General features: G+C 36.7%; 1 protein-coding gene across 1 annotated transcript in view; it reads right to left on the reverse strand.

The window, feature by feature from the left end:
* GPD1L (glycerol-3-phosphate dehydrogenase 1 like) overlaps positions 1-14,618 on the reverse strand; it is a 922,781-nt gene that overhangs the window by 188,841 nt on the left and 719,322 nt on the right. The window contains exon 7 of the mRNA XM_044086437.1: positions 14,136-14,242. Coding sequence (XP_043942372.1) covers positions 14,136-14,242 — 107 coding nt within the window. The remainder of the gene's footprint in view (positions 1-14,135; positions 14,243-14,618) is intronic.

Consider the following 14,618-nt stretch of genomic DNA (forward strand, 5'->3'; position numbering starts at 1 on the left):
AAAGCCGAGAGTTATTAATCTATTTTTGATTGTGGTTTTTGGAATCAATAAAGGAAAGGAGGAGGGCAGAAGTTGTTGTGATGAGGGAAAAGCCGTGTTGGGTGTGAGAGAGATTGAGATTGTTTTAGATGGGTTATGGAGCTTGGTGAATGTGTAGCTGCATGATTTTTTTTTAGTGAGTGGAGATAGTATATGGGTCTGTAGTTGTGTGTGTGTGTGGAAGATCCACATGGAGGAGAGGGATGATGTTAATTAATTTTTCAGGGGGTAGGTGGTGGGTTTTTGCTGGATGGGAGGTTGATAAAAAACCGCCCAGATTGGGATTTTTTATTTGGTGTATATTTTGGATTTGGGTAGTTTTTTTTTTTTTTTTACTGCTGATACTTACTTGATGGTTGGTTGAATTTGGAGAAACTTGAAGATCTAGTGGGAAGGGTCCCGTGGTATAATTCATTGGGGCCTTGTTTGTAAGTATTTAGTTCTAGGTTTTCAATATTTTTGCCTGGGTAGTAATACTCGCATCCTCACTAATCTGATCTCCCCTTATAAAAATCTTTCAACACTATGCTCAGCTAATAAGCTACTTATTGCCAGCAACCCTTCTAATAACAAAGCAGGCGATTCCCTCTTCTCCAATGTTGTGGGTAGAATCTGGAACAAACTTCCTAATACACTCACCTCACTCTCATCCTCTCTAATCTTTAAAAAACACCTTAGAGACCACCTTAAAATACATTGGCTTTGCCCCTGCTCAAAGCCTGATTGAATCTACTTTTCTTCTCTCCCCTCCCCTGTTTCTTTTTCTCCTGCTTCCTTAACAATTACCCCCCATATCTTATGAACAACACTACTAAAAATTTTTGCTAATGTTCTAATGCTTTAGATTTTGATTGACTTTACATGAACCCTACTAAAGCATTAAGACTTGTTTATTTCTTACTTCTACTCTAATGAAACCTTACATTGTTCACAATTTATTAATTTTTTCTTATCATGTCTTATTATGTAATGTGAAACTAGTCATTTTTAGAATATTATGAATGTATTAATTCACTCATGTTGGAGCTTTTCTCCTCGGGCCTCTACTGAAAAGGGATATGTATCCAGCTAGACTAGCCCGGTCAACAAATGTAAATAAATAAATAAATAAATAAGTGACACCCCGACCCATACCTCTCACCCGTACCAAATTCCTTGGTATTTACCATTTTTAGGTTCAAAATAACAGGATGCCACAAATTCCTGAGTGGTCCCTTTAAATCCCAATTTTATTTTTTATGCTCACTTTTTATGCTCATTCTGCTGTTGCTGGGTCTGCTGCTCGCCCACTTTCAATACTTTATTTTAAGGATTTGCTAGGTCTTAAGAAGGATCAAAGGAGAAAAACAGTTCTGTTTCAAACTACAATATACTGTATTGGCGTGCTTTGTATCTGCAGCCGTAGCATGATATGATGCATATATGTAAATAATAGAGAGCGGTACAGAGTTTTATTGAGTTTTGTAAGCAGTTTGAAAAGCTATATAAACAATCCACCACACAATTAAACATGCTCATTTAACCTTGACAAGTTGTGGTTTGGGTAAATGGAGCTCAGCGGAAGCTTTATGTTGCAGTTAATTCAAAGAAAAGCACAGTAGATTTAGTTAGTGTTATGGCTGCTAGTGTTTCAGCCTGCTGGCTAGTCTTTCTTAATTTACTATCAGATTCTTTTTAAAAGTTTCTAATAATTCACTTTTCTTTCAAAGTGAGGACTGAGCACTCCCGAGTCCTGACCCTTTATATGAATTACAGTTTTGAGTGAAAAGAACTGCCTATGCACTGCATATTCCTCAATAAAGCAACTTTCTTCATAACTCTCAACTGTCCAGATTTTCGTCTCATATTTTTGGTCTGTTCCTCATAAAATTTGTAGTTTTCTGGATTTTGCTCAGTGAGGATTGAATTCTCTAAATAATGACGTCATTTGAGTTTCAGATTTCATAGTCTTCAGAAACACAACTGAGGTGATCATTCAGGTGTAGCCAAAGTAGTGCAGTTAAGGCTTTTTGGGACAAACAACAAATACTCTAAAATATAACCCCAAACATGCACTTCCAAGAAACTATAAATCATAAAAATTTTAAAATCAAAATGGCAAACGCAGCTCATTACAGTCATTAATGTCTCAAATTTCAAGGCACAAGTAACCTATTACTTATATAGTCTGCCATGCAATATACAGATTAAAACGTGGGTATGACAGTAATGTTTCAAAAAGTAATTGTAATTTATGTTAGTGCATTTTTTCTACACAGTGTACTGATTTAATCACCTTGAATCTGAAGGTGCAGTATTTGAAGTACTTAAGCTGCAGGAACAAAAACTACTTTTTTTTTTTTTTTGCAATCCTTTTTGCAATCTTTCCCCAAATGCAGCAAGAGATGTTGCGCACTTACCAGTTTTCAGAAACAATGGAAACTGTCTTCATTCTTCATGTGAAAACTTTCTAACAGCCAATCACCAACCAAAAAGGAGAGAGACCCGCAGAGCAATGGGGAAAGGCATGAGCTGTCCCCATGTACGTCACAGAATCTGATACAGCACATTTCCAGAAGTTACAAGTGCTGAGCCATAGGACATTGTAGGAGAGTGGTCACTGTGAGGATTTCATTACAGTGAAGAGTGACCATCCCTTTGAACTACACAACTTTTAGTGTAAATCCTTTGTGCCTCTTCTGTTGACACGGTTTATATGACGTGCGTTTGTTCGTGCTTTCAGACTTTGCTGTGTTTGCTTGTTTTATTTTATTTGCACTCCGTTGTGCACAGAAATGTAAATGATTTATTCACAACGGTCTTTGCACTGTGCAAGATACTGTAGTGCATAAACGTTTATAAAAGGCTCAAGGCTTTTGACTGTGTTTTTGCATATTTTGTTTTAGAGTCAGTTATAGATAGTTTACTGTTATTTGTAGTAGAGTTTGGTTTTGACAGCTTTATGAATACAAATAGTTTTGAAATTATGACTGTTAGTAATATGTGTTTCAATGCTGAAGCACCAGTTTTTATAGTTAGAGCTGTAAAGTAAAAGGCTCAATATTTGATTTATATACCTATGCGTCAGTTTAAGTTTTCTATTTTTTGCCCCCAGCTTGAATGCGGATATCCTCTTACAGTACTGCTGCTTGGTATGATGATACTAACTACTACTCTGGATGTAACTAAGCAGACACAATGTAGCACCATCTGTGGTGTACAAATAACTTTTCTTTTCAGGAGAGAGAGAGAGAGGAGCAGAAAAAGCCTGAAAATAAAAGACCTTTTATTCTAGAAACTTTCTAAGTTTGTAAGAGCAATATTTAAAATTTGTTGCTATATTGGGGGCTTTGTCCAGATATTTTGTTCTAAGAGGTTGAGAGCTATGATCTTGTATCACTGCTTCTTTTTTATTCAAGTGCAGATTCTCACAGTGCCACTGAGGCAACGTGTTAAAATATCTAAATTTACAAAATCTAAAATCGTGTTCATTCTAGAAAATAAGTAAATACTTTGTTTTCACAACAGAAATCTACAGATTATATCAGAATGGAATAGGGGTTTAATAAATAATAATTCCTACACCTATTATGTCTTAATTTTACTTCTGTTTTCATAGTTCTTAACTGCATTTACTGCACAGGTTGCTTTGACCTATGAGCTGCTGTGTTTTATCTATACAGGAATGTATTTTCAAAGCTATTTTTAAATTGGGGAACATATTCTCAATTAACATTTGAATGTTGATACCCCACAATTCCAGTGGAGTGGGCGGGTTTATACTAGTAATATATGCAGATTTTATGTTAATTAGCGTCCAGATTTTTGGCCAGTTCTACCTACTTTTTGTGGGCCTGTGTCCAGATTTTTGATGTCTCCATGTTGAGAGGTATGTCCCAACACCATGTGCAAAAATAAGAAAAGGGGGTTGTGGATGGATAACAGAATATACCTCTCAGCTGTACAAAGAATGTAATGTAATGTAACGTCCTGCTGTACTGGTGTGGACTATTGTCTTTACTGCTACTGATTCTGGGTTGTGGTTGAAGAGTCAGTAGAATAGCTCACTTACCTGGTAAATACATACCAGTCAGCAAATAACTAAATAAATCATCCAGAATTTTGCAGAACATCTCATTTTTGCTTCATATTTTGCCCTGTCCCTCGTAAAATGTTTGATTTTCTGGTAAATCACTCAAGATCATACCTCTCAACTCTCCAGAATTTTGCAGAATAGACAGATTATTGCTCATATTTTTTGGTCTGTTCTTCATAATATTTGTGGTTTTCTCACAAATCATTGACTATTCTACTCACTAAATAATGAAACATTTGAGTCTGAGACTTCATTCTTCAGAAAAGGCATACTAATGCAAAACTTGTTATTCTAGCAGCTTTCTAAGTTTATAAGAGAAATATTTAAAATCTGTCCTTGATTGTGGTCCTTATTTTTGTCTTTGTCCAGAATTCTTAAGCAAACGTTGAAAGGTATGCAGAGGATTACAGTCAGTCACTAATGCCAAACATTAAAGTTTCACACTTCTGTTGTTCAGAAAATACATGTTGATGCAAAACCTGTTCTATTAAAATTTTAAATTAATAAGTAACATTTAAAAATTGTCCCCGATTTTGAACCTTCTTTCCCATTATTTTTAGCTTTGTCCAAAATTCTTGAGGAAAGAAGTTGATCAGTAATTTTCAGAAACACTTGCATAAGCATTTCCATGTTAAGCTCGAGCTTGGGCAGCCAGAAAAAAGATGATTTATTACTCAAATCCTCTTTTTTTGGCAGACTGAGCTTATGGTTAACTCAGAAAAGCCAATGTGAATGATTCCATGCAATCACTACTCAGGCAGCATTGTCAGGGCACATTGGGCAGCGGCTGAAAGTGGGAGGCTATCACCTCCCCTCACCCTATGGTTCCGGAACCCATGAAAAAGGCAACTGCATATTTATTTTATATAAAAAGAAATATATATTTTTATTTTTAAGTATTTATGTAAAACCTTGATATATTTTTTGTGGGATTGGTTAACCTAATAGATATGACAAAACCTTTTCTGAAAGAACATAGACTAAGTGTGAGGAAGTTATGAGGCTTTATTTCAGAATGTTCCTTATTAATCCAACATAGGATTTTGTTCTGTTATGAAGATCAATCGTAAATTGGATGCAAAGGATTTTTTAAAAATTCTTTCTTAGCCCCTAGGTGAATTCTGAATATTGACATGGAGCTGGATCGACAGCGAGATTCAAACTGTCGCTTTTTGGGATCTAGAATTACATTGAAAAAGAAAAGGAAAAAGCTACTGAAGAGGTGAGTTGTATATTAACAAAAGAGGCTCAGTTTCCTTTTTTATTCTATCAATTTATCATAATGGTCATGTGCCAATGTGGAAGATGGGCAGCTTTGAACTTATGACGTTAGATCAACGCGTAGATTTATGCTAATGTTCCTTGAATGAGAGAAAAGAAATCTTTACCAGAAGACTGAACTGTGTCCTAATAGGTCAATGAAAGAGGCGTCGCCTCTTCCTCCACACTATGTTGGCTAACAGAAGTTATACACCTGATTGGGTATTGTCGCTACAGGAAGTAAAAGCGATTGGGTAATAGAAGTTTAGCGCATGACTGGATGCTGTCATTATAGAAAGAATAAGTGATTGGCTAATACAACTTTGCGCATGATTGGAAGCTGCTGAAGTAAGAGGAATAAGTAGCAGAATTGGATTGGCCAATAGAAGTCTTGTGTCAGACTGGATGTTGCCAACACAAGAGGAGTAACTGAATGGTCAACAGAAGTTTTGTATGTGATTGGAAATTGTTGAATAGGAAGAACAAGCAATAAGATTAGATTGGTTGGAAGTTACGTCTACCGCAGACTATTGGCTGCACAATATAAGTACCTGAAATTGCCTTTAACAAAGGAATAATTAGCTATGATTGGTTATTAAGGAAATATGGTCAGGACCAAAGAGTTTAACTGGCAGATAAGTGCAATGTCAAAGTAATGAATATTGAAGTCGTGAGATTGCCAAAGGTTTTTTAAAAAAGTACTGAAAATACAAGAAACCTACATATGAAAATAAGGAATCAGTCTGAAAAATATTTATTAAACATTTTATTTATGTTATTTGATGAGGAAACCAAGAAGTTTAGACAATTACAAGATCGGCTATGAAGAAGATGGATTGTTTTAATTGGAGCATACAGCCTCCCATTTGATATGAGGAGATTCAACATAGGAAGGAAGAAATATTACCTCTGATAGGTGAAAAGTTAAAGCCTGAAGGTTTCTGCAATCAGGATTGGATGGAAAGGAAAGTGGATAAAGAGTACTGGTTTTAACTGGATTTGTCAGCCTTATAGCTGAATTAAACTTTTTGATTGGATTTTTTCAGTCTTTGATTGGTTTACAGTTTATTTTAAAAGAGATCTCAGGACCATAATCCTCAGGATCTGAAGAAGGCTTTAAGCCAAAAGTGCTTGTCCAGTATCTGAGAATTCAATTGTTTGTTGGAACAGTTTTACTATTCGTTTTATTTGTTCTCCTATGGTGGTTCACCCATATTTTTATTTAAGTTTGCTTTGTGTGTTTTGGGCTTCCTTTAGTGCCTGATATTTCTGTTTTATTTAACCTAATAGATATGACAAAACTGATACGATTTTTGTAGTTGGAAAAATTCTGCTTTGCCTTAAACGAAATAAAATGAGCCAAAGTTTAAAATACCTTGAGCTTCACTTTCAAGGTAAATGTTTTGGCATCCATATCTTGAACACACAATAATGTTATGATTGGAGACCTGATCATAACCCTCTGTATTCTGGATCAGAAAAGTGCTGCAACAAAGACGGTGCATTATGAAAATACCATTCTACTGCTAGCTTTGAAGGGAAACATTAAACATTAAGAAAGTTCTGATGAATGTCAGTGCCATTAATAAAAAGGAAAGCTGAGCAGCTTTCTGACAGTTACATCTCTCTCCAGTGATATCTGACATCATTCTTTGATATGAAAGTAAAATGATGGTGAGTACAGTCCATATCCAAAAAAAGTGGTTCCCCAGAATGTGGCCCTAGAAGGGTGGATGACTGAATTTGTTTTCCAAGGTAGAATGATTCTGTAACCCCAAATGTAAATCAACAGACCATCCATGATATTGCTGCAAACCCAATAGGGCTCCAGAGGTACTGCCCAACCTGCCAGAGGTGACTGTATTCACCGATTGAGGCTGTGGAACAGGAAGTATATTGTGACCTGGAACAGTTACAAATTCTGGTACCTAAAATCAATAATCATTGCAATACTCAAACTGGGTGATATCAAATCACTACTACATTACATATGCAGCATATACGTGTGTACTTTTTCCTGTAAACAGATGTTAATATTTAGCTGAATTATACAGTCATTGCCCAAATGTATATCTAAAATGTGAGGAAATATAAAACAGCTATGCACCACCTCACATTCATGTCACTGCATGTCCCTATGAGCTATAACATTCTCAAAACAAATAAATCATAGCACCAATGCTCCCTCTGGCTCTCTGTAGTTATTACTATAATGTATACAGTAATATCTGCTTGATAATGATACATCAGTTACAGGCCGCCTAGCAGTTCCCTCAGTCTTAGAGACGTAAATGTGGATTTCAGTCAAAACCTACCAAGCTGACCTTTTTTTTCCTTCCCATTCTGAGGCTATTTCAGCCTTAGCATTGGCATATATATATAAATAAGGGGGAGAGGAAGAAAATTACACTTTCTCCACTTGAGGTACTAGGGAGATCTGGCAGATTTTTGTTGAAACAAGCATTCACTTCAATGAAACACTACAGCATCCAGAGCCAGTGTTAGTATTTTAGGGCCCCCCAGCAAGTCTCATGTTGTGGTCTACTGTACACTTCGAGTCTAAGAATCAACCCATCACTACCATTCCCCCTATGCAATCTTTTAGTTCATGTTGCAGGAGTAATATGCAGACTGAACTGTAGCTACAATGCTGTACATTTCGACAGGTCTGTGTACCAGACTGTCTTGATCCATCTCACAGAGTGACATTGACAGTGACTGGCATTTAGTTCCAATGATAATACATTACAGCAGCGCTATGCACAAGGCTGGCCTTAGGTGAAATGGTGCACTAGGCAAAGGGCTTCATGGCTCTCCCCACTGCTTACTGCTTTATCGCAGCATACATCCTTCCAGTGCTTGTCCCCATTTTCTCTGCATTCCTGGCTCTGTACACCACGAACATTAATTTTTGTCTTCCTTTTCTCACATTTTGTCTTAACCTTCAGCTTTTTTCAAGAAACTATGCCTTTCTATGTGCTCTAAACAGCATTCAGTGTAGTTTTTTAACAGCGTTTTAATCCAGTCTTGGATTGAACAAAGTTATAATTAAAGAAGGAAATCCAGTGTGTTATTATTGAACTTCTTTTTGCATCCTTTCAACACGCCTTACCTGGCCATGACAGCACAGTATTAACTGTGCAGGAAATAACTCAATTAAGCTGTAGGTCTGGGGGTGGTCAGTCCCTTAGAAGCCATAGGGCTATAGATGCTTTTGGATGCATTTTAGAGCATTTCCTAACCTTTTGATCCAATGGTGGCCTCAACAAAAAATAATGGCTAAGAAAAGAATTTCAGTGTTATTTTTTTTTTCTTTTGGGGAGGAAAGAAGATGTGCTCAAGGTTTCATGTTCAAATCTAACAAAATAGTTGCACAACATAAACTAACAAGATTACATAAATCCCACCTGGGAAAACTGCTTGTCTCCCCCCACCCAAAAAAGAAGACAATCATCTGTACTGCTAGATTGGGATGAAAGCAGATGTTCAAATGCCCACAGCATGTATTTTACGGGACTGCTTTTAGACAAATACATAGCATGTCTCCTCAGAGCTCACCTCCACCCCTCCAAAAGCAGCTATTTGTAGATGTGATGTGCAATTGTGAGGAAAGTGAAAAAGTAATGGTCACAGTAATGCATTTCAACTTGTTGCTCCTATACTGTACACTACCATTACACAAGCAACCTTCTTTGCACAATTCTGAGGTCTGTTGGAAAAAATAAAAGCAACAGCTACACTGTCCAGCCTCAACACAAGTTATAATAACCTCCAGTGTAGACTTTTGAGGTTTGACTGAGAGGAAAATTTTAAAATGAAATACTCCACCCCAGCCCCCCACTCAAACTACAACAACCTTCTGTACATACAGTTGAGCAAGGCTGATTTTAGAATAGGTGGGGATGAGGGCAGAGGCCACCACTAAGTCCATGTCAAAATCTATTTATAGAGTCTGGGATGAGGGGGCCACCAGACTTCTAGAGGCGCTAAAGATATGAATGTTTTCTGATATATTTTATATCTTATTTCTGAAAGACACTTACTTGTTAACTGCATTTTAGTGCTACCAAGAAGAGCTATGTATGTGTCCAGCATTACGGTGTGTGTGTGTGTGTGTGTGTGTGTGTGAAAATTATCTGCATACACACACACACACACACACACACACACTTCACATTAAGTTCATGGAAACTGCCAGCATGCCATTTCAGTTCCTTAAGATGCTGGTGGAAACCAAAGCATGTGGATAAACACACATACAGACTGGGAGGACATGCAAACACCACACAGGTAACAGCACCATGCCACTTTGGCATTATGAGCATACATCTTCTTCCTGACTAAGCACCAGAGGTAGCCACTAAATCATATGCAAGGCCTATATTTGTGATGGTAAGTGACTAAAATTACAGGCAACTTGTTATTCTTAAATCACTGCAACTATGCACCTCCCAACCACCACCACCACATGCACACACTACAGTGCAATTGCTGTTATGACAGAAAGTGAAAGAATTATAATCATCTTGACAGAAAGTGAAATAAATTATAATCATCTTATTATTCTTTCACTGTAGCCTCCCCTAAATAAACACACACACACACACACACACACACACACACACACACACACACACACACACACACACACACACACACGCACAAGCATAAGCCACAGCAATACTAGTTTTACACTGATTTCAGCAAACAGAAATACACTAGAACACTAGTATTGTTACACCAGACTACTGCTTAGCAGTCATCAGGGGTAATGCATACCTGTCACTGTTCCTGATCTTGCCTTATTTTTTTGCCCTGTCCCTCATAACATTTTTGATTTTCTGGTAAATCATGCAAGATTATAGACAGTCAGTAGTACCATACATTACAATTTCATATTTCTTATTAACCAGAAAATACATGTTGATAAAAAAATTAGTAGAGTAACACATTCTGTGAATTAGAGTAATATTTAAAAAGTGTTCCTGATTTTGCCCCATTATTCTGCTGTTCTTTTTGGCTTTGCCCAGCATTCCTGAGCAAAGAATTTGAGAGTTCTACCAGTATTTACAGACTTCCCTGAAGCAGAAAATCATCCCTTAAGACTGAAAGCCATCTGTTCTTCTTAAAATAACAAGGTAAGAACCGAGATCAGTAGCTCAGGGCTGCTGATCTCTAGTGCTTAACTCATTCAGGTTCCTTGACTGTTTACTGGCTTTATTCTAACAGGGTTATATCACAACCCTGTTTAGGATAAAGAGCAGAATCAAATAATGAATGCTTTTTTTTTTCTCTTCTCATTTCCCCCCAACCAGTAGCAGCTTCTGTGGAGCTCCCACATAGTTACAGATGATTAGGGGGCCTCTCAGAGCCACAAGTTTTGCCTTAAGCTGGCTACAGCATTAGTTTCAGTGGGGTGAATGACCACCATCAGGATTTTACTAAGTCAAGGGCACTATGTCAGTGGTAAAACAGTTAATGAAATTATGAAGCCTGCTACTTGACAAAACACTGTCTCTACAACCAGTGATACAATTATTACCCGCCCAGTTTAAGTACACAAGACTGCTGGACTACCTTTTTTGGTTTGACAGTCATGTAACAAAATATCAAAACAAGATAACTTACTAAGTCCCCCCCCACCAAGGACCATTGGGCCTCCAGCGATTGCAGGGTTCGCTGGAGCCTACAACCAGGTATGGCAACATCAGATATACTGGTGGTCCTGCAGTTGTGCTTTGACTTAATTCTGACTTATAACGTTAACCTTGAGGCAGAGCAGAACATCTGTCCAACAGCACTGCTACTGTTTGCTTGAGAAGCATGTAGTGTTCTGGCTCCATTCTAACTATATTCAATGCCTTTGAATGTATCCAGAAGAGGATTAATGTATTTGACTTGCCCAAAAATGCATGCATCTGAGAATGACAACAGCATTCTAAAGGCAATGATTAATTTCTGGTTTTCTATATACCCTTTCCTGTAACAAATGGCATGTAATTGACTGGTTCCTTTCAAAATATGTCTGCTGTTAGAAATAAATTTTACCACTTCACATATAATAATGGCTTCATCCCATGGCACTGATTCAAGCTTCCATTGTCAAATGATTGCTAGGACTTCTGGCAGCAGCTGTGAAAGCAACATAATTGACATTATGTTCCCTCTGTACAGATATTACTTTTTAGTAAAGGGAACTGGAGAATGAATACTTGATGTAATCCACTACATATAATTTAACTGGTTAACTAACTGCGTACTATGTTTCCTCTTGAGTAATGCAGTGGTGCCTGATAGGCATGTTTTTCTGAAACCACTTTACACCACTACCATCCTACCACCCCAGCGGACACTACCACTGCACCATAAGCCAATACGCTGGCAGATGGTTATTTTTCTTATTACAGTGTATTTGGTGTTATTTAGACTTGTTTAGAATTTTAGAATCACCACAGTGGTATTTTTGTAAATCATTAAGTGAGCTATGTACTCAAAAGCTATAAAAAATCATCAGAGGACACTCAGCAATAACTGTTAAATACTGAATATCTTCATCCTTCGTTTAAATTAATGTTTTATTGTCTAAGAGTATGGCAGCCTGAACTTTTATTTGCTGCCTTCTGCAGGATGGGCTAACTTACACTAAAGTCCGGAAACAGGGTTAAAATGTTAGCAAGGTAGAAAAAAATGGAGGTTATAATGTTTCATTTTTGAAGAGCTGCACTGCTCTGTATGGCAGAGTATCTATAGAATTTGCTTATGCTAGTAATTCAAGATTTAATAGCTATTCTCACTGCTATTACATTGAATCTAAAGTGTCTACAGTTGCTTAATATCCTAACATATCCAGGTAATAACAAGAGTTTGCGGACTATTCTTTGAGTGTAGAATGCCAGTTGGGATTTATGTCCAAGTCAATATCCTGCACTCATATCATGGTTTCTGATTCACTGGTATGAGGATTCATTTCAGAATAGTTTCACTTGTATTTAAATTGTAATATTATAAATGATGTGTTTGAACAGGCTCACAGTTCACTAAGTCTCCCGTGGTTCACACCTACATATTAGTGTCCTCCTTGGGAAATACCCAAAATCAATAAACATACAACAAAAGTTGTGTGTCATTTACAGCAACTTCCAGTTCTAGTTATTGATGCAAAAGTGTCACAGAATTATCACAACACTTATTTTAAAAATTAAAACTGCATGGATTGCCGTATGCCAGTCTGATTTACATTTGTAACTGATACAAATGCTGTCTGCTTCTGTGATTATTTTTAGTTAACTGGCATGTACCTTAAATACATGAAAATGGGCCTCTAGCTAACTATACACATATATAAATAATAAAAGATCACAATAAGTCAGTTATTGGGAACATAAATGATCGAAGAATTCTTCCAGACTGAAATACTGTTCTCTCTTAGCTGAATACAGTAAGGAAGTGTGATCTAAACTGGTGTGGATGTTAGTTTGTGCTGGGCTACCTGCTCCTGCAGAGGTACTGTGTAAGTCCTGCTTCTGAGTTTGCCTAAATGATGGGCTCAGAATTATACATCTACATATGTATGTATGTATATATATATATATATATATATATATATATATATATATATATATATATATATAGATACATAGTTGAATACAATCAGGGGTAGTAACCCTTGTGGAAATTGCACATACTATAAAGTTATTTTGAAATCAAAGTCATTTATATCCATTAATACATCAAAGGTGTTTGAGATTAGGAAGCTAATTACGTCACAGCGAATGGATAATTTATATGGCTATATGCCAATGCGGTCCGTTTTATGTAGGGCAGACATCCACGATCATTTAAAAGCAGGGTAGCAGTACATTTAAGTGACATAAAATGTAAACGCACTAGGAGTGCTTTATTTAAACACAAAAGTGAACACACATCTGCTAATTTTATGTTTGTGGGTATAGATTCTTTATGGAGTACCAATCTGTCTGAAGCTGAGAAACACACTTTTCTTGATAAGAAGGAAAGACTTTGGATCATAAATATGGGAGCACTGTATAAACCAGCGCTGAATGAACACTTACAGAATGTATATGTTTGGTGCTTTGGAAGTGTGATTGACATTCTTCTTGATGAGACCTATGGGAGTTTAATATGTGGATGAATCCACTCACAATGGAGATACTGACAATCAAGGGGAATTTATTTAATAAATATTGTTTAATGTATGTTAAACATGTAAGATGGTTTTATCCTGTGTCTTTAATAAATGGTTATATAAATGTATGTACTACAAGGGACTGTATTATACCACTGAGGACGCAAGGAGGCAAAACCTGTTTGGAGTTTCTTGTTGATGTGACTGTTTGTCGGCCAAAGGCATTTGCCTGAATAAATACTGCTGAAAGTAATACCTGGACTTTTTACTTTATTTTATTACATTTATATGTAATATATGTATTTCAGTATTGCTGGACTTTCGTTTTTTGTGATTTACGTATTGGTACAGTCCGGGCACATAGTGAGCCAACGTGCACCAGAAGTTTGTTGGGATTTACATATATATATATGTGTGTGTATGTATGTATACTGGAGCCAGAGGTGGTAGTTTTACAAGTCACTGTAAACACAAATACTCAGGTGCAGACATTTCTATTTTTATGGCCCAGCAGTTCAAAGCTATAGCATTATCATCAATTACTGAATCAGCAGATATACTTATTCTTGGCATGGCTTCATATATTCTAATTTATGTAGCTATCAGTATACGCACTTTTCTACCATCCCTTTCTGCTTCAAGATGTGGTACACCTCTGCTGATGTCTGTGGTCCTTGGAGTTTCTGTCCATTCAGCATTTCCTTCTCCAGTTCTTCAATGCTCTGCAAAAATGACAGCAAATGTACATCTGAATTAATGACAATAGTTTACCAACCGAAATTTGCCTATATGTTTATCCTTTAATATCCACTATGTTATCACTTTTCTGCTATAGCCAATAAAATAAGCAACATGAGATATGCTACAGAACAAAATTAACAAGCCAGCTGCTGTTCACTGCAAGAATCTCGTCTCTGTCTCTGAGAGAGCTTTGGCTCTGCATGCAAATAACTGAGGCTTGTGCACGAGGATTCTTAAGAAATATTGGTAAACAAAATGACTTTCTGTCTAATTAAGTTGTCTCTATGATTTGGTGGTGGTATTCAGATGAAGGTGAGATTATGAGAATTTAATAAGAGTAGTACAAACAACCATAAA

Source organism: Protopterus annectens, chromosome 10.part0 (genome assembly GCF_019279795.1).
Source record: "Protopterus annectens isolate FY-2018-M chromosome 10.part0, PAN1.0, whole genome shotgun sequence".
Lineage (NCBI taxonomy): Eukaryota > Metazoa > Chordata > Ceratodontiformes > Protopteridae > Protopterus > Protopterus annectens.